A 26,154-nucleotide genomic window follows, 5' to 3' on the forward strand; every position below is an offset into this window, starting at 1 on the left:
CACTGGTAAGTGCTGCTATTTGAGCTATTTTTAGAACAGGCCTGCGGGCTACTCATCTGGTCCTTACGGGCTACCTGGTGCCCGCGGGCACCGCGTTGGTGACCCCTGCTATAAAGTGTAACATTTCAAAATGAACAATCCAGACATGCAAAGTGTTCTCTGTAAAAGTCATCAAGTCAAAACGCTGCCTTGTCCCCGCAGGCTGGTACCGAGGATTCATCCTGAAGAACCCCAACGTGAAGGTACGTGGTAACGATCACGGTAACGGCGCCTTGATTGACGCACGTTCATCCCCTCCCCCTCAGGGCATCTTCCCATGCAGTTACATCCACCTGAAGAATGCCCAGGTGAAGAACAAAGGGTACGTACCGTTGCACGTCCTGGCCCTGGTGCACACCCGCACGTCTCAGGAGAGTTTGTACCTTTGCAGCCAATTCGAGACGGTCATCCCCGTGGAGGACACGGTCATCACCGAGATGACCTCCACCTTGCGGGACTGGGGCGCCATGTGGAAGCAGCTCTACGTGGTAAGTGTGAAGTTAGCCCCCCGGGTATTAAAATAACATCCTTTGTGCTGGTTTGTGCAGTTATGGTGTTTAAGTTACTCTTCAATACTTTTTATAACGTTTTGTTATTTATAACCAGAGCCCCCCCCCACCCTTTTTCCACTTTGTCAAAATCGCCTCGATCGTGTCCCAATTTATGGCTACGTTTGTGCTGCAAAACTTTTCATGTTAACGAGTTATATTATTCATTCAATTTTTGTTTTTTTTACAATTATTGTAGTTTTTATGTTAATGTTTTATAGCATGGGTCACCAACGCGGTGCCCGCGGGCACCAGGTAGCCCGTAAGGACCACATGAGTAGCCCGCTGGCCTGTTCTAAAAATAGCAGCACTTACCAGTGAGCTGCCTCTATTTTTTTAATTGTATTTATTTACTAGCAAGCTGGTCTCTCTTTGCCCGTCATTTTTAATTCTAAGAGAGACAAAACTCAAATAGAATTTGAAAATCCAAGAAAATATTTTAAAGACTTCACAAGTCTTCACTTGTTTAAATAAATTCATTAATTTGTTTTACTTTGCTTCTTATAACTTTCAGAAAGACAATTTTAGAGAAAAAATACAACCTTAAAAAGGATTTTAGGATTTTTAAACACATATACCTTTTGACCTTTTAAATTCCTTCCTCTTCTTTCCTGACAATTTAAATCAATGTTCAAGTAATTATTATTTTTTTATTGTAAAGAATAATAAATACATTTTAATTTAATTCTTCATTTTAGCTTCTGTTTTTTCGACGAAGAATATTTGTGAAATATTTCTTCAAACTTATTATGATTAAAATTTAAAAAAATTATTCTGGCAAAACGAGAACATCTGTATAATCAAATTTAAATCTTATTTTAAAGTATTTTGAATTTGTTTTAACATTTTTGTTCTGGAAAATCTAGAAGAAATAATGATTTGTCTTTGTTAGAAATATAGCTTGGTCCAATTTGTTATATATTCTAACTTAGTGTAGATTGGATTTTAACCTATTTAAAATATGTCATCAAAATTCTAAAATTAATCTTAATCAGGAAAAATTACCAATGATGTTCCATAATTTTTTTTAAATTTTTTTCAAAAAGATTCGAATTAGATAGTTTTTCTATTCTTTTTTTCGGTTGAACTTTGAATTTTAAAGAGTCAGAATTCAAGATAAACTATGTTTCAAAATTTAATTGTCATTTTTTTCGTGTTTTCTCCTCTTTTAAACCGTTCAATTAAGTGTAAATATCATTAATTATTAATAATAACATAGAGTTAAAGGTGAATTGAGCAAATTGGCTATTTCTGGCAATTTATTTAAGTGTGTATCAAACTGGTAGCCCTTCGCATTAATCACTACCCAAGAAGTAGCTCTTGCTTTCAAAAAGGTTGCTGACCCCTGTTTTATAGTTTTTATGTTATTAACGTGTTATTCATAACCATCCCCCCCCACACACTTCGTCGAAATCTCCCCAAACTCGTCTCATTCGTTTGTGCTACAAAATAATTTTTGTTTAACTATTATAGTTTTTATGTTAACATGTTACTATTCTTACGTTTTTTTTTTTTTTTTTGTCTATTATAGTTTTTATGTTATTAATTTTGTAATATTCATAACCACCATCCACCCCTCCATCTTTGTCAAAATCTACCTTGTTTGTTGCTACTTTTTGTGCTGGTTTGTGCTGCAAAATGTTTTTTGTCTAAATATAAACGTTTTAATGTAATTAACATGTCATTACTCTTACACACTTTTTTTTTGTTTACCTACCGTATTATAGTTTTCGATGTTATTGTTTTCTTATTCATAACCAGCCCCCCCCCCCACTCCCACTCCCAGCCCCATCCTGTCAACATCTCCCCAAACTGGTCCCATTCGTTTGTGCTGGTTTGTGCTATAAAATGTTTTGTTGTCTTAACTATAAACGTTTTAATGTAATTAACATGTCATTACTCTTACACACTTTTTTTTTGTTTACCTACAAACCCCGTTTCCATATGAGTTGGGAAATGGTGTTAGATGTAAATATAAACGGAATACAATGATTTGCAAATCATTTTTAAGCCATATTCAGTTGAATATGCTACAAAGACAACATATTTCATGTTCAAACTCATAAACTTTATTTTTTTTTTTGCAAATAATCATTAACTTAGAATTTCATGACTGCAACACGTGCCAAAGTAGTTGGGAAAGGGCATGTTCACCACTGTGTTACATGGCCTTTCCTTTTAATCAATCAATCATCAATGTTTATTTATATAGTTCTAAATCACAAGTGTTTACAACACTCAGTAAAGGTTTGGGAAGTGAGGAGACACATTTTTGAAGCTTCTCAGGTGGAATTCTTTCCCATTCTTGCTTGATGTACAGCTTAAGTTGTTCAACAGTCTGGGGGTCTCCCTTCTGCTATTTTAGGTGCCACACATTTTCAATGGGAGACAGGTCTGGACTACAGACAGGCCAGTCTAGTACCCGCACTCTTTTACTATGAAGCCACGTTGATGTAACACGTGGCTTGGCATTGTCTTGCTGAAATAAGCAGGGGCGTCCATGGTAACGTTGCTTGGATGGCAACATGTGTTGCTCCAAAAGCTGTATGTACCTTTCAGCATTAATGGTGCCTTCACATATGTGTAAGTTACCCATGTCTTGGGCACTAATACACCCCCATACCATCACACATGCTGGCTTTTACACTTTGCGCCTATAACAATCCGGATGGTTCTTTTCCTCTTTGGTCCGGAGGACACGACGTCCACAGTTTCCAAAAACAATTTGAAATGTGGACTCGTCAGACCACAGAACACTTTTCCACTTTGTATCAGTCCATCTTAGATGAGCTCAGGCCCAGCGAAGCCGACGGCGTTTCTGGGTGTTGTTGATAAACGGTTTTCGCCTTGCATAGGAGAGTTTTAACTTGCACTTACAGATGTAGCGACCAACTGTAGTTACTGACAGTGGGTTTCTGAAGTGTTCCTGAGCCAATGTGGTGATATCCTTTACACACTGATGTGGCTTGTTGATGCAGTACAGCCTGAGGGATGGAAGGTCACGGGCTTAGCTGCTTACGTGCAGTGATTTCTCCACATTCTCTGAACCCTTTGATGATATTACGGAGCGTAGATGGTGAAATCCCTAAATTCCTTGCAATAGCTGCTTGAGAAAGCTTTTTCTTAAACTGTTCAACAATTTGCTCAGGCATTTGTTGACAAAGTGGTGACCCTCGCCCCATCCTTGTTTGTGAATGACTGAGCATTTCATGGAATCTACTTTTATAGCCAATCATGGCACCCACCTGTTCCCAATGTGCCTGTTCACCTGTGGGATGTTCCAAATAAGTGTTTGATGAGCATTCCTCAACTTTATCAGTATTTATTGCCACCTTTCCCAACTTCTTTGTCACGTGTTGCTGCCATCAAATTCTAAACTTAATGATTATTTGCACAAGAAAAAAAATGTTTATGAGTTTGAACATCAAATATGTTGTCTTTGTAGCATATTCAACTGAATATGGCTTGAAAAGGATTTGCAAATCATTGTATTCCGTTTATATTTACATCTAACACAGTTCCCCAATTTATATGGAAACGGGGTTTGTATTTTAGTTTTTGATATTATTGTGTTCTTATTCATAACCAGCCCCCCCACTCCCAGCCCCATCCTGTCCAAATCTCCCCAAACTGGTCCCATTCGTTTGTGCTGGTTTGTGCTATAAAATGTTTTGTTGTCTAACTATAAACGTTTTAATGTAATTAACATGTCATTACTCTCAAACAATCTTGTTTACCTATTATGTTTTTTGATGTTATTAATGTTCTCTTACTCATAACCAGCCCCATCCTGTCAAAATCTCACCAAACTCGTTTATTCCTGCAAAAAAAATTTTGGGTCGATTCTATTTTTCATGTTGTAAACGTGTTATTATTCATAACCAGCCCCGCCCCCCAACCGGGTCGCAATCCCCCCAAAGTTGTTCCATTTGTTTGTGCTGCAAAAGTGTTTTGTCTATTTTTTATAAGTTTTATGTTACGGTGCTGGTTATGTTAATAACATAAAAACTCTACAACATTCAAAATAACACAGCACAGTTTTATTAGAATATATTCCAAGACAAGGTCCTGTTATCGCCACAAAGCCATTTCACACGCGTTCATTAGCGGGATCGACTGTGTGCTTGTGACCCATTAAGTTATCTGGGGCGCTGATTAAAGCGAGCGGACGAATAATTACACATCAAAGCGCATGCATTTGTGTCTAAAAAGCAGCAGGACTCTGAGGCTAATTTGCACAAATCCCTCCAAAGTGGCTCTAGATGTGGATTCAGTCACCGCGAGACCAAATATTCCACCTTCACGCCAGATTGTTTCCCACGATGTGGCTTGAAGTCGCTCTGTCGCCTCTCATCCCGCAGAAGAACGAAGGGGACTTGTTCCACCGGCTTTGGCACGTGATGAATGAAATTCTGGACCTGAGGAGGCAGGTGCTGGTGGGCCACCTCACCCACGACCGCATGCGGGACGTCAAGCAGCACATCACAGCACGACTGGACTGGGGCAACGAGTGAGTAGAAAACTCTCCGCCTTTTCCTTGTTTGTTTTCTATCAGTGCCGCAGGGTGCTGAATAAATAATAAACATGTCCCCTCGGACCCTTCACTCCACTTAGTGTCCTCTGTGCGTGTCTGGGAGGACGACATCTAAAGATAGTTGGGGGGGAAAAAGCAGCAAAAGTCAACTTAGGTTACGTCCGCACTTGCTGCGGTCTTTTTGAAATGGACAGGCTGCGAAGTGCATTCCAAAACAACCGTTGATACCAGGGATGTCCGATAATGGCTTTTTGCCGATATCCGATATTCCGATATTGTCCAACTCTTTAATTACCGATACCGATATCAACCGATATATGCAGCCGTGGAATTAACACATTATTATGCCTAATTTGGACGACGAGGTATGGTGAAGATAAGTTACTCTTTAAAAATAATAATACAATAAGATAACTCAATTAAAAACATTTTCTTGAATAAAAAAGAAAGTAAAACAATATAAAAACAGTTACATAGAAACTAGTAATGAATGAAAATGAGTAAAATGAACTGTTAAAGGTTAGTACTATTAGTGGAGCAGCAGCACGCACAATCATGTGTGCTTACGGACTGTATCCCTTGCAGACTGTATTGATATATATTGATATATAATGTAGGAACCAGAATATTGATAACAGAAAGAAATGGGGGGAGGGAGGTTTTTTGTGTTGGTGCATTAATTGTAAGTGTATCTTGTGTTTTTTATGCTGATTTGATAAAAAAAATTTTTTTTTTTTTAAAAACCCGATACAGATAATAAAAAAACCGATACCGATATCAACCGATATATGCAGTTGTTGAATTAACACATTATTATGCCTAATTTGGACAACGAGGTATGGTGAAGATAAGTTACTCTTTAAAAATAATAATAAAATAAGATAACTAAATTAAAAACATTTTCTTGAATAAAAAAGAAAGTAAAACAATATAAAAACAGTTACATAGAAACTAGTAATTAATGAAAATTTGTAAAATTAACTGTTAAAGGTTCGTATTATTAGTGGAGCAGCAGCACGCACAATCATGTGTGCTTACGGACTGTATCCCTTGCAGACTGTATTGATATATATTGATATATAATGTAGGAACCAGCATATTGATAACAGAAAGAAACAACCCTTTTGTGTGAATGGGGGAGGGAGGTTTTTTGGGTTGGTGCACTAATTGTAAGTGTATCTTGTGTTTTTTATGTGGATTTAATTAAAAAAACAAACAAAAAAAAACAAAAAAAAACGATACTGATAATAAAAAAAACGATACCGATAATTTCCGATATTACATTTTAACGCATTTATATTATCGGACATCTCTAATAAATATAAATACCAATAATTATTGTTTGATCATCATTATTATTATTTAAATGTAATAACAATAATACAAATAATACCAGTGATTAAAATAAGAAAAATCATAATGGCAATCATTACTATTATTTATATTATGATTGTTATTATTAACATTATTATTCTTACTTACAGTTGAACAAAATGTATACAAAAATAATAATTTGCTTTGAAATGTAATATTTTGTTTTAGGTCGCCAGTGCAAAATATGAGTGATATAAAATATCATTTATCTACGCAATGTGTGCTTTACCCTGCAGACAACTGGGTCTGGACCTGGTCCCCAGACAGGAGTTCAGCATGGTGGACCCGGATGAAATCAGCGTGACGGAGCTCTACAGACTGGTGAGCGCTGCTTCTCGTCTCTCTTCAGATTAGAGAGTGGCTCACCGGGTGTTGGTTCAAGTCCCCCGGACTGGACTTTGGTTTCGCTGTATCGATAGCGAGAGGTCAAAAGTCACGCGAGTGTGTGTTCAGTCGAAGCCGGAGTGGATTTTGAAGGCGTGCTGCACGAGCTTACATGTGCTCCCTTGCTTCATCTCCCTCACATCTTCTCAGATGTGTGGTTACCACGGCAACCACCTCTCCACTGTGTTACAGTGTAAGCAAAATCGCACCACACACACATGAGATGGCTTTCCACACACGGGGGTAATTGAAGTACTTAATCGCTGTGTTTCTTTGTTGTTGTCGCTCCAAACAAAAGCTCGCTCCAATAAAACGACATTAGAAAATGAGCAGTATTGATAAGATGAGGGCGGGGGTGCAGTGCATTCTCCCACAGACACAATGGCCGCCCACCACCACCCCGAAGGGACGCCTTTATTGCTGCCAGCCAGATCTTTGTTGTGGACAACAGCGTCTGCGCGCCACCGCCGAGTGGGTTAATTAAACGGGAGGTGGGCATCACGTGTGCTGGAAAGAGCAGGCGGGGGTGTCATCGTGGGCTGTTTTGTTTCCAGGAATGATTTCGGACTTCTCGCAAAACCTCAAGCGAGGAGGATGCAGCAACACACACTTCCTGTTCCTTATGGACAGATGGGAGGCAGACGTCCTCTGACCTCAGGTGACAAGTAATGCATTAACATTCCCTGCGGGAAGTGATGTGTCAGAGGATCCTTCTAGAAGACCTTTTCAACTCAGTCATCAACAGTGATATTTTTTTGGACCATTCCTTAAAGGCCTACTCAAATTAATTTTTTTAAATTTAAACGGGGATAGCAGATCCATTCTATGTGTCATACTTGATCATTTCGCGATATTGCCATATTTTTGCTGAAAGGATTTAGTAGAGAAAATCGACGATAAAGTTCGCAACTTTTGGTCGCTGATTAAAAAAGGCTTGCCTGTAGCGGAAGTAGCGTGACGTCACAGGTTGAAAGGCTCCTCACATTTCCCCATTGTTTACACCAGCAGCGAGAAGGATTCAGACCGAGAAAGCGACGATTACCCCATTAATTTGAGCCAGGATGAAAGATTCGTGGATGAGGAACGTGAGAGTGAAGGACTAGAGTGCAGTGCAGGACGCGTCTTTTTTCGCTCTGACCGTAACTTAGGTACAAGCTGGCTCATTGGATTCCACACTTTCTCCTTTTTCTATTGTGGATCACGGATTTGTATTTCAAACCACCTCGGATACTATATCCTCTTGAAAATGAGAGTCGAGACACGAAATGGACATTCACAGTGACTTTTATCTCCACGACAATACATCGGCACTTTAGCTACGGAGCTAACGTGATAGCATCGTGCTTAAATGCAGATAGAAACAAAAGAAATAAACCCCTGACTGGAAGGATAGACAGAAGATCAACAATACTATTAAACCATGGACATGTAAATACACGGTTAATGCTTTCCAGCCTGGCGAAGCTTAACAATGCTGTTGCTAACGACGCCATTGAAGCTAACTTAGTATAACGGGACCTCACAGAGCTATGATAAAAACATTAGCGCTCCACCTACGCCAGCCAGCCCTCATCTGCTCATCAACACCCGTGCTCACCTGCGTTCCAGCGATCGACGGAGCGACGAAGAACTTTACCCGATCATCGATGCGGTCGGCGGCTAGCGTCGGATAGCGCGTCTGCTATCCAAGTCAAAGTCCTCCTGGTTGTGTTGCTGCAGCCAGCCGCTAATACACAGATCCCACCTACAACTTTCTTCTTTGCAGTCTCCATTGTTCATTAAACAAATTGCAAAAGATTCACCAACACAGATGTCCAGAATACTGTGGAATTTTGAGATGAAAACAGAGCTTTTTTGTATTGGATTCAATGGGGTACCAATACTTCCGGTTCAACGATTGACGTCACGCGCATACGTCATCATACGTAGACGTTTTCAACCGGAAGTTTAGCGGGAAATGTAAAATCACACTTTATAAGTTAACCCGGCCGTATTGGCATGTGTTGCAATGTTAAGATTTCATCATTGATATATAAACTATCAGACTGCGTGGTCGCTAGTAGTGGCTTTCAGTAAGCATTTAATGACATTAAAAGAGCAGAGCTGACACAACCAGCAATTTCTACATGCAACTACAAAAGTAAAACAACAACAAATAAATAAAAACATATACACTGTGGTGGCCTCTGTGGTGTTCCACGCCATCGTCTGCTGGGGTGGGGTGAGCATGGCCAGAGACAGGAGCAGACCCAACAAAGCAACCCTCGGCCGCCCACCAACTCTCCAGTCCGCATGGATGAGCGAGGATGCGTCTAAGGCAGGGGTGTCCAAACTTTTTCCACTGAGGGCCGCACACGGAAAAATTAAAGCATGTGGCGGCCATTTTGATATTTTTCATTTTCAAACCATAACAAAATATATGCATTTTTTTAAATTTATTTTACCTTTAGGGGTCCATAAAGGGTCTCAGTCATTAAAATGTTAAAAATAAGTCAGATTATCATTATTTTTTAATTATTTAACGATTATAGTAAATCAAAGTAATACAAATTAAAAAAAATGTTTTATGGCTTTTCTGTCAAAAACAACTTAGTTTTTTTATAGTAAAACTGAAATATGCAGTATTTAGTCATTAGAGCCCTAAAAGATCAATAATGCAGGACACCATTGATTTTAATTCTTTCATATTTTTGAGTAATCACAGTGAAAAGATAAATAAAAAATCACTAAATATATTTGGGATCCAAAAGGTGCCCCACTCATAAAGTGATACATTTTTATTAGGTTTTTCTTTTACTTTCAACACTTAACTTTTGAGATCAACTTCAGATATATCTGTCCATTTTATGCTGGAACTATTAATTTGTTTGTTTTATGCTCTTTTGTCAAATAATTCTTTGATGTTTTTATATGGCAACCACACAATATATGCAATATTTACCACATAAAACATTTTAAAGTGAAATATTTGAAGTATTTGGAGCCCTGAAAATAATTCATTATAACATGGATTTTTTTGTCATTATTTTTTTTTTTTTTTTGGAGCAATGGCAAAATAGGAAAAATGAAGAAAGATAAAAGAAAAAGAAACAACCTTCATGGCAGCTTTTGTGTCAACATTGCAACTTTTTCTCGTTAGATTTCACCTCAGTCCACTTTTTTTATTGTTCTTTTTTATTTTTACAATAGTATTTCCAGAATGTGTGGCGGGCCGCTAAACAATTAGCTGCGGGCCGCAAATGGCCCCCGGGCCGCACTTTGGACACCCCTGGTCTAAGGAGGCCGAGGAGTCCGATACCTGCTCATTCAGCCGAGACGCTGTGAAGCTTGTCCGTTTCCATCTTAAATATCTAAAAAAAATGATTTGGGAATGTCCAGATTGAAAAGCTTAACGGGCCGCATGTGGCCCCCGGGCCTTAATTTGCCCGGGTCTGTTGTAGAGTCTAGAGACAGGAAGAACTGAAACACGTTTAAAGAAGGTGTGTTCTGATGCCACGCAAACCCGATGAAATGGAGACCTGTCAGCGGATGCTATCTTTCTTCAAAGCAACTTTACGATTTATTACTTGAATTTTTCACTTTTTTGAGTGGATTTGGCCTGTGGATTATTGAATCGCTAGGATGACGGTCGATGAAACCTCCTGGACCGACCTTATTAGCAACCGTCCCTCGAAGGTGCGCACCTGTGCAATTGCGCACTGCTCAAGCGTCCTCTGCGCACAGCAAATCTATGCCACGCACAAAATCAAATTTCTACATTTTCGACACACGGACACGACAGAGAAAACAGTTTTCGTCATCATTGTTCAAATATTGTAACGTCTGTCCAGACGCTTTGAGGACATGAATTCCATCCATCACTTTACTGAGCAAAACTCTTTATTGTCGGCCATAAACACATCACCAAAACATTAGTAAAAAAATGATATCTAGCAAAAGTGGTCATTTTCTGCAGTACAAACCAGACCAAAAGTTGTTATATCAACAGCACCCACTCGCTCTTTCTCACTTGCGCCAACACATGCACATATGGCACTTAGCCGGCGATGCGTTTACAGCCACACAAAAAGTCGGACAACTCCAACAGCACACATAAAGTGTCATTCCAGGTGGTTACACTATGATTTACCAATCAAATGTGTGCTTATTCTAGTGTCATTTATTAGGAATCTTCATTCATAAATATGAATCATGAAATGCTGTTAGTATATTGTAGTGGATTGTCCGAAGCTTAAACAGGCAACAAAAGTAGTTTAGTACAACAAATTTATTTACCCATTATCAGAAGTGCAGGTTGAATTAAGTTGGCCGTGCAGACAGACCACATGTTACTCCGGAGCAAACAAGACACACACAAGCCAAAATCACTGTCGAGTTCCGGTCTTCTGCCATTTTTTATATGTCTCTTGTGCGTCATTGTTTGTTATCTAAATGCGTCAATGTCTTGTTGTTTTCCCTATCTGTTCCATAACAACTCAAATCCTTTAGACAGTCAACACATTCTGTAGACAGGTTGGCACGACTTAATATTCACTTTTGTCCCACAACTGGTCCATTCAATGGCACAAAATACAAGAGAATTGACAATGAGCGGACATTCTTAAAAGACAAGGAATATAGGTCAAAAGGTCAGAAATTCTACGACAATATTAAATAAATACTAATAAAAATATATTTTTTACAAACAGGAAGTTGCAGGAATGCACACATGATCCCCTGCTTACATCTCATTGTGCAACATGTGGATGTTTCAATGGGAACTAAATGCAATGTCTGAAAGGGGTACAAACTATTTCCAAAGCAGGACCTCCACCCAGACAAACAATACAAGTACACACTTCATGAAAAACAATATTTGTTGTTATTGTCATTGTAAGTGGACCTAAACACTTATATAAGAAAATAACCTCATGGAAATGACTTCTGTCATTTGATTATAATAATAAGAGAATGTTGTTAGAGGGAACGTTGCTTATTAGGGACCGGTACTAAAAAAAGTACCGGTACTCAGTATATCCCTACTAGATCCTGTAGTTTTTTCTGCTATTAAAGCCATTTTATTTTGCTTGAGTCTGTTTAAAAGTGTTTTTATCTTTGATTCTAATGCAAGATGGAGCATCGACATCGCAAGAAGGAGACGCCGACGCCCGCCAGCACGCATCACTTATTTGTCCACGTGAAGAGCTTGATGAGCGCCAATCTGGGGGAGGAGTTGGAGGTCTTCTTCCACATATACGACGGCCGGGAGAGCCGGCCTCTCAGGTAAGAACTTGTACAATTGTACTCTCATGTTGGTAATTAGCATCCAGCGCTAAAAGCATTTCATATTTCAACCGCCGTCTCCATTTTTACCCCTCGTGTTACCACTCCAGGAGAGTGAACGCTTTAATGACAAGACCCCTTGAATGCCATTTGAAGTTGATTTTAGAGCACTTTTCTTTCGCATGAAGGACTCGAGGCATTAATCCTCACAGTACAACAGTTACCGCGGTAACGCAGCTGATCGACATGCCAGCTGATCTACCCCAATTCTAGCAGGTTTTCTTAGTAACCCGTTCCAAAAGGGCTGTCAAAAACAACGAGTTAACTCATTCATGCGAGTAATCACAAGAACTGATCGCATTAATCACGTATGTACGCAGGTTAATCCCAATTTTTATTTTGCTCCTTTACCTTAACTGAGGATGGACATAAAAGGTGTGTGTTGCATTTCAGCACAAAGATAAGTGAGGAGACTCCAACCCGTGGAAAATGTCACTTCAAAATAATAACCGACTCAACTTTAAATAGACAAAATAGATTAATAACATAATAGCTGACTCATCTTTAAATACACAAAATAGATAAATAACATAATAACTGACTCAACTTTAAATAGACAAAATAGATAAATAACATAATAACTGACTCAACTTTAAATAGACAAAATAGATAAATAACATAATAACTGACTCAACTTTAAATAGACAAAATAGATAAATAACATAATAACTGACTCAACTTTAAATAGACAAAATAGATAAATAACATAATAACCGACTCAACTTTAAATAGACAAAATAGATAAATAACATAATAACCGACTCAACTTTAAATAGACAAAATAGATGAATAACATAATAACCGACTCAACTTTAAATAGACAAAATAGATGAATAACATAATAACTGACTCAACTTTAAATAGACAAAATAGATAAATAACATAATAACTGACTCAACTTTAAATAGACAAAATAGATAAATAACATAATAACTGACTCAACTTTAAATAGACAAAATAGATAAATAACATAATAACTGACTCAACTTTAAATAGACAAAATAGATAAATAACATAATAACTGACTCAACTTTAAATAGACAAAATAGATAAATAACATAATAACTGACTGAACTTTAAATAGACAAAATAGATAAATAACATAATAACTGACTCAACTTTAAATAGACAAAATAGATAAATAACATAATAACTGACTCAACTTTAAATAGACAAAATAGATAAATAACATAATAACTGACTCAACTTTAAATAGACAAAATAGATAAATAACATAATAACCGACTCAACTTTAAATAGACAAAATAGATAAATAACATAATAACTGACTCAACTTTAAATAGACAAAATAGATAAATAACATAATAACTGACTCAACTTTAAATAGACAAAATAGATAAATAACATAATAACTGACTCAACTTTAAATAGAAAAAATAGATAAATAACATAATAACTGACTCATCTTTAAATAGACAAAATAGATAAATAACATAATAACTGACTCAACTTTAAATAGACAAAATAGATAAATAACATAATAACTGACTCAACTTTAAATAGACAAAATAGATAAATAACATAATAACTGACTCAACTTTAAATAGACAAAATAGATAAATAACATAATAACTGACTCAACTTTAAATAGACAAAATAGATAAATAACATAATAACTGACTCATCTTTAAATAGACAAAATAGATAAATAACATAATAACTGACTCAACTTTAAATAGACAAAACAGATAAATAACATAATAACTGACTCAACTTTAAATAGACAAAATAGATAAATAACATAATAACTGACTCAACTTTAAATAGACAAAATAGATAAATAACATAATAACTGACTCAACTTTAAATAGACAAAATAGATAAATAACATAATAACTGACTCAACTTTAAATAGACAAAATAGATAAATAACATAATAACTGACTCATCTTTAAATAGACAAAATAGATAAATAACATAATAACTGACTCAACTTTAAATAGACAAAATAGATAAATAACATAATAACTGACTCAACTTTAAATAGACAAAATAGATAAATAACATAATAACTGACTCAACTTTAAATAGACAAAATAGATAAATAACATAATAACTGACTCAACTTTAAATAGACAAAATAGATAAATAACATAATAACTGACTCATCTTTAAATAGACAAAATAGATAAATAACATAATAACTGACTCAACTTTAAATAGACAAAACAGATAAATAACATAATAACTGACTCATCTTTAAATAGACAAAACAGATAAATAACATAATAACTGACTCAACTTTAAATAGACAAAATAGATAAATAACATAATAACCGACTCAACTTTAAATAGACAAAATAGATAAATAACATAATAACCGACTCAACTTTAAATAGACAAAATAGATAAATAACATAATAACCGACTCAACTTTAAATAGACAAAATAGATAAATAACATAATAACCGACTCAACTTTAAATAGACAAAATAGATAAATAACATAATAACTGACTCAACTTTAAATAGACAAAATAGATAAATAACATAATAACTGACTCAACTTTAAATAGACAAAATAGATAAATAACATAATAACTGACTCATCTTTAAATAGACAAAATAGATAAATAACATAATAACTGACTCAACTTTAAATAGACAAAATAGATAAATAACATAATAACTGACTGAACTTTAAATAGACAAAATAGATAAATAACATAATAACTGACTCAACTTTAAATAGACAAAATAGATAAATAACATAATAACTGACTCAACTTTAAATAGACAAAATAGATAAATAACATAATAACTGACTCAACTTTAAATAGACAAAATAGATAAATAACATAATAACTGACTCAACTTTAAATAGACAAAATAGATAAATAACATAATAACTGACTCAACTTTAAATAGACAAAATAGATAAATAACATAATAACTGACTCAACTTTAAATAGACAAAATAGATAAATAACATAATAACTGACTCATCTTTAAATAGACAAAATAGATAAATAACATAATAACTGACTCAACTTTAAATAGACAAAATAGATAAATAACATAATAACTGACTGAACTTTAAATAGACAAAATAGATAAATAACATAATAACTGACTCATCTTTAAATAGACAAAATAGATAAATAACATAATAACTGACTCATCTTTAAATAGACAAAGTAGATAAATAACATAATAACTGACTCAACTTTAAATAGACAAAATAGATAAATAACATAATAACTGACTCAACTTTAAATAGACAAAATAGATAAATAACATAATAACTGACTCATCTTTAAATAGACAAAATAGATAAATAACATAATAACTGACTCAACTTTAAATAGACAAAATAGATAAATAACGTGCATTCAAATAAAACATTTGAATGCATATATGACAATAAAATTGCATTTGTGTTCAAATAAAAACTTTTTTTTGAAATATGCAAGCAAGTGATAACCTGTGATTAATCATGATTAATCTAACTTCCAAAATGTGGTTAATCTTATTAAATATGTCATCTTTTGACAGCGCTAGTCATATGTTTATGATATGGTATGTTCAGTGCTGTTAATTAATTAGTATATAGTATATTGTTATAAAAAAAAGGGAATTGTTATATGTTGCTATTGTGAAAATTAAAAAAGTAATTAAAAAAAAAAAATCATTTGACAGCACTAATGTAAACGCAATCATACAAAAAACAAAGCATTTTTTCCCTAAAGAAATAATGGACATGTAAATAATCCATTCCAGACATCCAAACAAGTTTTATTTTATTTATTTTTATTGACATCCAGCATCAGACATTCCTATCATTACATCATATTTGCATACATCATACATCTATTGTCTGCCCTAAATGTCAAAATATTTGTTTTTGTTTATATCCCAACGATGCCACCCATCCCCTCCAAAACAATTTTAAAACAGCAAAAAAAACAAAAACAAAACAAATCAAAGTAATAATAATATTAACAAATAAAATAAAATCAAAAAATCAAAAATAAAATAATAATAACAATAAAAAATAACATAATATAAACAGATAGTAAATAAATAAATAGAAAAAAAACTATAGACATATAGGGAGTCATCTTTTTTTAAACAGTCCAATCACTAATTGGAGAAAATAAAATCAGGCGTATTGGGCGTGACATAATTGACCCAAAAACACATAAAAAAAAAATATAGTTTTACATGCAGAAAGAAATATAAATGACATATAAATTAACATTTAACTTAACTTTTACTTTCATTTATGATTCTTGTTGGCGAAGACGGCGATAAGAGGAGACAGATGAGGGGAAAGGAGAGCCAGGCGGATGCCACCTTCTTAATTTACAACGATTCCTTTCGTGAATTCTGTCGTGTTTCTCACCTTCTTTATCAAAGTGCTGGCACTCGCAACTTTCTTTGGCCCCATGATGGTTCATTTTACAGTAAAAAAAAACAACAACACACGTATTGAGTCAACTGTGCGTGGGATTGTTTATTAAGCATTGGAAAAATGCGCGTGATTAATCTGCATCAGCGAAAATATATATAAAAAATATAGTTTTACATGCAGAAAAAAATATAGATGACGAATATAAACGGACATTTAACTTTACTTTTACTTTCATTTATGATTCTTGTTGGCGAAGACGGCGATAAGAGGAGGCGGATAAGGATAAAGAAGAGCCACGCGGATGCCACCTTCTTAATTTGCAACGAGTTCCTTCTTGAATTCTATCATGTTTCTCACCTTCTTTATCAAAATGCTGGCACTCGCAACTTTCTCTGGCCCCATTTTGCAGTAAAAAAAAAAAAAGCACACATATTGAGTCAACTGTTTGTGGGATATTTGAGCATTGGAAAAATGCACATGATTAATCTGCATCAGCGAAAATATATATAAAAAAATATAGTTTTACATGCAGAAAAAAATATAAATGACGAATATAAACGAACATTTAACTTTACTTTTACTTTCATTTATGATTCTTGTTGGCGAAGACGGCGATAAGAGGAGGCGGATAAGGATAAAGAAGAGCCAGGCAGATGCCACCTTCTTAATTTGCAACGAGTTCTTTCTTGAATTCTATCGTGTTTCTCACCTTCTTTATCAAAATGCTGGCACTCGCAACTTTCTCTGGCCCCATTTTGCAGTAAAAAAAAAAGCACGCAGATTGAGTCAACTGTTTGTGGGATTGTTTATTAAGCATTGGAAAAATGCGCGTGATTAATCTGCATCAGCGAAAATATATATAAAAAAATATAGTTTTACATGCAGAAAAAAATATAGATGACGAAAATAAACGAACATTTAACTTTACTTTTACTTTCATTTATGATTCTTGTTGGCGAAGACGGCGATAAAAGGAGGTGGATGAAGGGAAAGAAGAGCCACACGGATGCCACCTTCTTAATTTGCAACTAGTTCCTTCTTGAATTCTATCGTGTTTCTCACCTTCTTTGTCAAAGTGCTGGCACTCGCAACTTTCTCTGGCCCCATTTTGCAGTAAAAAAAAAAGCACACAGATTGAGTCAACTGTTTGTGGGGCTTTGGAAAAAATGGCGTGATTAATCTGCATCAGTGAAAATATATTAAAAAATATAGTTTTACATACAGAAAAATATATAGATGACGAAAATAAACAAACATTTAACTTTACTTTTACTTTCATTTATGATTCTTGTTGGCGAAGACGGCGATAAGAAGAGACGGATAAGGATAAAGAAGAGACATGTTGATGCCACCTTCTTAATTTGCAACTAGTTCCTTCTTGAATTCTATCATATTTCTCACCTTCTTTATCAAAATGCTGGCACTCGCAACTTTCTCTGGCCCCATTTTGCTGTAAAAAAAAAAGCACACAGATTGAGTCAACTGCTTGTGGGATTGTTTATTAAGCATTGGAAAAATGCGCGTGATTAATCTGCATCTGTGAAAATATATTAATAAATATAGTTTTATATGCAGAAAAAAATATAGATGACGAATATAAACGAACATTTAACTTTACTTTTACTTTCATTTATGATTCCTGTTAGCGAAGACGGCTATAAGAGGAGGCGGATAAGGATAAAGAAGAGGATGCCACCTTCTTAATTTGCAACGAGTTCTTTCTTGAATTCTATCGTGTCTTTATCAACGTGCTGGCACTCGCAACTTTCTTTGGCCCCATGAGGATTCATTCTGCAGTAAAAAAAAAAAGCGCACATATTGTCTCAACAGTGTGTGGGATTGTTTATTGGGCATTGGAAAAAATTGCATCTGCATCAGCGATAATTTTTTGTGATTAATCGCACACGTTAACTTTGACAGCCCATTTGAATCATTGCTTTCCTGCATTGAGTCGGGATGCAAACACCCCACCTAAATGTCGCTTGTGTATGTCCGTTGCCTTTGAGGGGGGGAGGGGGGGGGGGGTGGCACCACGCCAGCGTTGTCTCTCACACTGTCTGGCCTTACAAGTAAACAGACGCACATTTACACATCTCGGCCCGTCTGGCGGCGAGCCACGGCGCCGCTTGAATCCGGCGTTGGTGTTTTCTGTGTGTCACCGACCAGATGGGGGCTGGACCCTCGGTACCATGCCAACACCAGAAGCCCCTTTGCACCGCGGCTGCTCCCTTTGTGTTTGCGGGATAATGAACGCAGTGACCACGACTGTACCACGTTTAGGTTCCCTTCTTCAGCAGCCGACAGGACCAGTGTCGCATACCCCCCACCACCCCGCTCCTCCGTAAATGCAATTATCAATAACAGGAGAGCTGTGGGGGGCCCAGAGGGGAGGGAACCCAGCCATTCATGTTGTGTTAATACTAGCGCTGATAGAGCGAGATAAGGTCCCACCGGGGCCGGGGGGAGTAGATCAACAAGCTGCGAGGGCGGGGCCCGTATGTGCACGTGTGTGTGTGTATGCATGAGTAGATGTTAATTGGCGGTCGGGACAATAAGGCGCTAATTAAGGTGGAGGGAAGCATGCAGAGTGCGGCGTCTGATGCGCAGGAATCCTTAGGGGGGGATAAATGGTGTGGAAAGTCAAGTGGAGGCATACAGGTGTGGGAAGTACACACAAGTGTGTGCGGGGAAATATCACGGATTTGTACGTGAAAACATACACATTGAAGCCGAAGTTGCATTTTGAAAAATGTATCAGTGGATGGTAGGGTTGTCTTGATACCAATATTTTGGTACCGGTACCAAAATGTATTTCGATACTTTTCTAAATAAAGGGGACCACAAAAAATGTCATTATTGGCTTTATTTTAACAAAAAAATCTTAGGGTACATTAAACATCTGTTTATTGTTGCAATGGAAGAACAATGTTGTCCCTTGCATGTCCCAAACTCCAAGCTGCTGTTTTGAGGCATGTTCAAAAAAATAATGCACTTTGTGACTTCAATAATAAATATGGCAGTGCCTTGTTGGCACTTTTTTCCATAACTTGAGTTGATTTATTTTGGAAAATCTTGTTACATTGTTTAATGCATCCAGCGGGGCATCACAACAAAATTAGGCATAATAATGTGTTAATTCCACGACTGTATATATCGGTATCGGTTGATATCGGAATCTGTAATTAAGAGTTGGACAATATCGGAATATCGGCAAAAAAGCCATTATCGGACACCTCTAGAACATATAAAATGTTGGTGTGGTTTACTTGAGTCATATTGCAGTCTACACATATCTCTTATGTGTGACTGCCATCATATTGCAGTCTACACGTATTTCTTATGTGTGACTGCCATCATATTGCAGTCTACACATATCTCTTATGTGTGACTGCCATTATATTGCAGTCTACACGTATTTCTTATGTGTGACTGCCATCTACTGGTCAAACTTATCATTTCACCATGTACCAAATAAAATTGTTTCGAGGTCGGTAAGCACAACCAAAATGATTCCGTACATTAGGCGCACTGTCGAGTTTTGACAAAATGAAAGGATTTTAAGTGCGCCTTATAGTCTGAAAAATACGGTATATATCCTGTTGCGATAGAACTGCTGCATCCAAGCTAAGGCCTACTCAGTGGTCTAGTGCAGTGGTCCCCAACCACCGGTCCGCGGCCCGGTACCGGTCCGCGGACCAATTGGTACCGGGCCGCACAAGAAATTTACAACAAAAAATCAACATAAAAAACACAATATATACATTATATATCGATATAGATCAATACAGTCTGCAGGGATACAGTCCGTAAGCACACATGATTGTATTTATTTATGTAAAAAAAAAAAATTTTTTTTTTTTTTGTTTTGTTTTGAAATACACCCCCCACCGGTCCGTGGGACAAATTTTCAAGCGTTGACCGGTCCGCAGCTACAAAAAGGTTGGGGACCACTGGTCTAGTGGTTAGAGTGTCCGCCCTGAGATGGGTAGGTTGTGAGTTCTAACCCCGGCCGAGTCATACCAAAGACTATAGAAATTGGACTCATTACCTCTCTGCTTGACACTCAGCATCAAGGGTTGGAATTGGGGGTTAAATCACCAAAAATGATCCCCGGGCGCGGCCGCCGCTGCTGCCCACTGCTCCCCTCACCTCCCAGGGGGTGAACAAGGGGATGAGTCAAATGCAGAGGACACATTTCACCACACCTAGTGTGTGTGTGACAATCATTGCTACTTTAACTTTTAACTTTAATCCGACTAGGCGGGGCCATCGTAGCTGCTGAACTACACACACACGGCCAAAAGTTCTGAGGATGCTTTCGTGCGTCCTTGAACGAGTCCCTCGGACTAGCATCGCCGTGTCAGCCGCTGGTGCATTACAAGGTTCCCCGTCTGCTTATCGTGGCGACTGTGAAAGTCACCTAACCGGATTAGCCAGAGAGAGAGCGGGAGAGGCCCAGCAGGCTGGCTCGAGAGGGGTCGCGCTCGTCCTTTCCGCTTTTGGACTCAATTTGGTGGTGATTTGAGGCCAGAAGAATGGACGGCGGCGGTCAAAAAACTTCAAATATCGCCTCACAGATCTACGGGGAGCCTCGGAGTGCGAAAACGATCCTTCATCTGTGCTTCACTCTTTCCTACCTCTAGTGAAAGGTTCTTTGTCCGGCTGAATAAGAGCGGCTTGCCCAAGTCGCCGGAGAAGACGGAGAGACAGTGCACGCTGTTTGTGGTGAGTGCACTGCAAAAACTCAAATCTCAAATATTTGCTTATTTTCTGTCTAATAAGATCATTCTTCTCACTAAGCAGATTTTATGTTAGAGTGTTTTACTTGTTTTAAGGGTTTTGCTCCTAAATGATGTCAGTAAGATATTACAGCTTGTGAGATTTGATGACCTATATTGAGTAAAACATGCTTGAAACTAGAATATCAAGTGTTGCAAATCTGTGTCATCAACACTCACAAGTATAAAACTACTTTTTTTTTTAAAGTAATCATTTCTTATTTCAAGCATGAAAAAAAAAAATCATGATTTTGACACAATTGTGTCTCATAATTAAAACAGATGACAGCCAAATGGACTTCACTGTTTTATTTTCAATGAAACAATAGAAAATAGGTACTCATATAGTAGTACAGTTGGCACAGTACAGCAAACTGACAGTTAATATTTAAACATGTGACATTTCTAACAATTTTGAACAGAAAAGGTTCATGCACATTCAGATAAATTCCTCAAAATTACAATTAATTTTTTTTGGCCGGGCTGTAAATATTAACACTAATTGACTGAAAGAGCACGCACTTGGCGCGATGATGTCATGTTATCCATGGAAAAATGCATTCTTAGACAATATGATTTGCCTGAGCGGCTAGGAGACCCCGAGAGTAACAAGCGCTTGCCTTGTTGACTTTCCATTAAGAACAATAAATTAGTTTTTAGTATAATTTTGCTGGTTTCAAGAAATGTAATGCCGAGCGCATATCATTATGTCAAGATAATGGCACTAGCATTTACTTCATTTAAGAATATTTTTCAACATATTGAGCAAAAAGGTCTCTTTTTTTTTTCCACCAAGAAAAGTGCACTTGTTATTAGTGAGAATATACGTATTTTAAGGTATTTTAAGGCAGTGGTCCCCAACCAAAAAAAAATGAAATCAACATACAAAACACAATATATACATTATATATCAATATAGATCAATACAGTCTGCAGGGATACAGTCCGTAAGCACACATGATTGTATTTATTTATGTAAAAAAAAAAAAAAAAATTTTTTTTTTTTTTTTTTAATGAAATCAACATAAAAAACACAATATATACATTATATATCAATATAGATCAATACAGTCTGCAGGGAGACAGTCCGTAAGCACACATGATTGTATTTATGTAAAAAACAAAACAAAAAAACATCAACTTTTTTTTAATTATTTAAAAAAAAAAATGAAATCAACATAAAAAACACAATATATACATTATATATCAATATAGATCAATACAGTCTGCAGGGAGACAGTCCGTAAGCACACATGATTGTATTTATGTAAAAAACAAAACAAAAAAACATCAACTTTTTTTTAATTATTTAAAAAAAAAAATGAAATCAACATAAAAAACACAATACATACATTATATATCAATATAGATAAATACAGTCTGCAGGGATACAGTCCGTAAGCACACATGATTGTATTTATTTATGTAAAAAAAAAAAAAAAAAAACATTTTTTTTTTTTTTTTTTTTTTAAATGAAATCAACATAAAAAACACAATATATACATTATATATCAATATAGATAAATACAGTCTGCAGGGATACAGTCCGTAAGCACACATGATTGTATTTATTTATGTAAAAAAAAAAACTTTTTTTTTTTTTTTTTTTTTTAAATACACCCCCCCCACACCGGTCCGTGGGACAAATTTTCAAGCGTTGACCGGTCCGCAGCTACAAAAAGGTTGGGAACCACTGTTTTAAGGTATTCATTGAGCTAATTTTACTTGTTTTGGAAAGTCTTGACAAGCCAAATGTTCTTGTTCTATTAGCAGATAATTTTGCTTACTTCAAATAAAATACCCCTAATTTTTTATTTATTTTATTTTTTATTTTTTTTAATGTCCTGTCCAGCTTCTCAGGCAAATCATATAGTTGATGTAGATGCCCATATCGGCTGTTCACATTTACTTTACAAAAGAGAAGTAAGTGTAAGTGTTTTTGAACACTGACTTTTTGCAGTGCGTTGACAAAAAGGCCTGAGCGTGTATAAAAAAAAAAAAAAAAGAAAAAAAAAAAAAAAAAGTGTTGCTAAAATCTTGTACCCCTTCCAGGATCTGGGAAGCAGCGACCTGCGGAAAGACGTCTACATCGTGGTGCACGTCATCAGAATAGGTAGAGCTGTCGCTCTTTCCTGAGAGAAGCACCATGGCTGAGAACGTTGTCGTCTGTTTCGCAGGGAGAATGGGCGCCGGAGAGAAGAAGAACCAGTGTAGCGTTCAGTACCGCCGGCCGTTGGGCTGCGCCGTCGTCAGCATCGCCGATCTGCTCACGGCCGACTCCAAGGACGACCACCTGCTCAAGGTTTACGCGTAAGTGCCCGTGAACAGGCAGGCGGCAGCTGTCACGGCTGATAGGAGTACGCTGTTTACCGCCGCCAGGATGTCACGTCGTCGCCGGCATCTGTTCGTCACTTAGTCGGCAACGCAACTCAAAAAGTGAAACTTTCGAGAAGTGTCAGAAATCGATTCGTGCTTCGATACATCTTACGTGTACATTGCGATGCTCAACTTCTGTGTTTGTGGCCCCGCCTCCACCCACAGGGACAAAGGGAGTGGATGGCTAACTAGAGCCTTTACTCCGTTTCTTTCATTTTGCGACAGAACAAACGCTGACACTGATGCAAAGAGTGAACCCTCTCGCAGCTTGTTTGAAAGCAAAAGACAAAGAAACCAAACACATTGGAAATTGTATTTATACTTCCGTTAGTTCCCCTCCACTGGCCACCCATGACTCCAAAAGTCATGGGTGGATTTTGATGAGACTTTCACAAAATGTCACAAATGTCAGATACAAGTGAATCAATTTTGAGGCTGATCTGGATCACCATCTGGATTCAGGATTTTTAAAAGGATCCCTTAAAATTGGCTGATAGGGCCTGGCAGAGGTCTGCGATTTCACCCGGCTTTTTTTTTTCCAGTTTTTTTTTTGTTCATGTAGTCATACATTTGAGTTTGTATATGCATATAGATGTGTATACATATATAATATATATACACAAGCACACCTGTGAAGTGAAAACCATTTCAGGTGACTACATCTTGAAGCTCGTGGAGAGAATGCCAAGAGTGTGCAAAACAGTAATCGGAGCAAAGGGTGGCTATTTTGAAGGAACTAGAATATAAAACATGTTTTCATTCATGTCACCTTTTTTTGTGAAGTACATAACTCCACATTCATAGTGTTGATGCCTTCAGTGACAATCTACAATGTAAATAGTCATGAAAATAAAGAAAAGGAAAAATGATGAGAAGGTGTGTCCAAACTTTTGGCCTCTACTGTATATTAACCTAAAAGCATACCAAAACAAACTAAATGTATTTCATTATTTAGTAAATAATTGTTAATTCAATATTTTTTTCATTTTTTATTTTATTTTTACTGTTTTATTATTTTATATTTTGATTCATGTTTTTTGTACATATTTATTGTAATTTTATTTGTTTTCTTAATTTTTTTATTTACCACTAATTACGTGAAGAGTAAGACCCTAATATATATTTTCCTTGTAGTATTTTTTATATTATATTATATTGTCATAAAAGCAAAACAAGAAGTAAAAAAAAAAAAAAATAAAAAAAAAATAAAAATACAAATTAAAAAAAATATATATATATACAGTACCGTTCAAAAGTTTGGGGTCACCCAAACAATTTTGTGGCATAGCCTTCATTTCTAAGAACAAGAATAGACTGTCGAGTTTCAGATGAAAGTTCTCTTTTTCTGGCCATTTTGAGCGTTTAATTGACCCCACAAATGTGATGCTCCAGAAACTCAATCTGGTCAAAGGAAGGTCAGTTTTGTAGCTTCTGTAACGAGCTAAAGTGTTTTCAGATGTGTGAACATGATTGCACAAGGGTTTTCTAATCATCAATTAGCCTTCTGAGCCAATGAGCAAACACATTGTACCATTAGAACACTGGAGTGATAGTTGCTGGAAATGGGCCTCTATACACCTATGTAGATATTGCACCAAAAAGCAGACATTTGCAGCTAGAATAGTCATTTACCACATTAGCAATGTATAGAGTGTATTTCTTTCAAGTTAAGACTAGTTTAAAGTTATCTTCATTGAAAAGTACAGTGCTTTTCCTTCAAAAATAAGGACATTTACATGTGACCCCAAACTTTTGAACGGTAGTGTATATATATATTTATATATATTTATTTATTTATTTATTATTTTTATTTTTTTTACTTCTTGTTTTGCTTTCATGACATGTATATATATATATATATATATATATATATATATATATATATATATATATATATATATATATATATATATATATATATATATATATATATATATATATATATATATATTTATATATATATATTATATATATATATATATATATATATATATATATATATATATATATTTATATATACATATATACATATATATTTATATATACATATATACATATATATTTATATATACATATATACATATATATATATATATATATATATATATATATATATATATATATATATATATGTATATATATATATATATATATATATATATATATATATGTATATATATATATATATATATATATATATATATATATATATATATGTAACACTAAACCCACTAAAATGTTACAGAAAAAATATAAAAACAAACGCAGTATAAAATATAATATATATATATATATATATATATATATATATATATATATATATATATATATGTATATATATATATATGTATATATATATATATATATATATATATACATATATAAAAAAATATAAAAACAAACGCAGTATAAAATACAAAATATA

The 26,154-nt window shown here is 35.5% G+C and overlaps 1 protein-coding gene across 9 annotated transcripts in view; it reads left to right on the forward strand.

The window, feature by feature from the left end:
- dock4b (dedicator of cytokinesis 4b) overlaps nt 1-26,154 on the forward strand; it is a 313,423-nt gene that overhangs the window by 125,697 nt on the left and 161,572 nt on the right. For 5 of the 9 annotated variants that reach the window (XM_062064466.1, XM_062064465.1, XM_062064473.1 and 2 more), the window contains exons 3-10: nt 202-242; nt 306-527; nt 4,949-5,097; nt 6,732-6,816; nt 11,990-12,141; nt 21,219-21,300; nt 23,406-23,466; nt 23,531-23,663. In XM_062064466.1, the coding sequence (XP_061920450.1) occupies nt 202-242; nt 306-527; nt 4,949-5,097; nt 6,732-6,816; nt 11,990-12,141; nt 21,219-21,300; nt 23,406-23,466; nt 23,531-23,663 (925 nt within the window). The remainder of the gene's footprint in view (nt 1-201; nt 243-305; nt 528-4,948; nt 5,098-6,731; nt 6,817-11,989; nt 12,142-21,218; nt 21,301-23,405; nt 23,467-23,530; nt 23,664-26,154) is intronic. The other 4 variants (XM_062064469.1, XM_062064471.1, XM_062064470.1 and 1 more) reach the window with 1 other exon arrangement.

The sequence above is a fragment of the Entelurus aequoreus genome, linkage group LG12 (assembly GCF_033978785.1).
Source record: "Entelurus aequoreus isolate RoL-2023_Sb linkage group LG12, RoL_Eaeq_v1.1, whole genome shotgun sequence".
NCBI lineage: Eukaryota > Metazoa > Chordata > Actinopteri > Syngnathiformes > Syngnathidae > Entelurus > Entelurus aequoreus.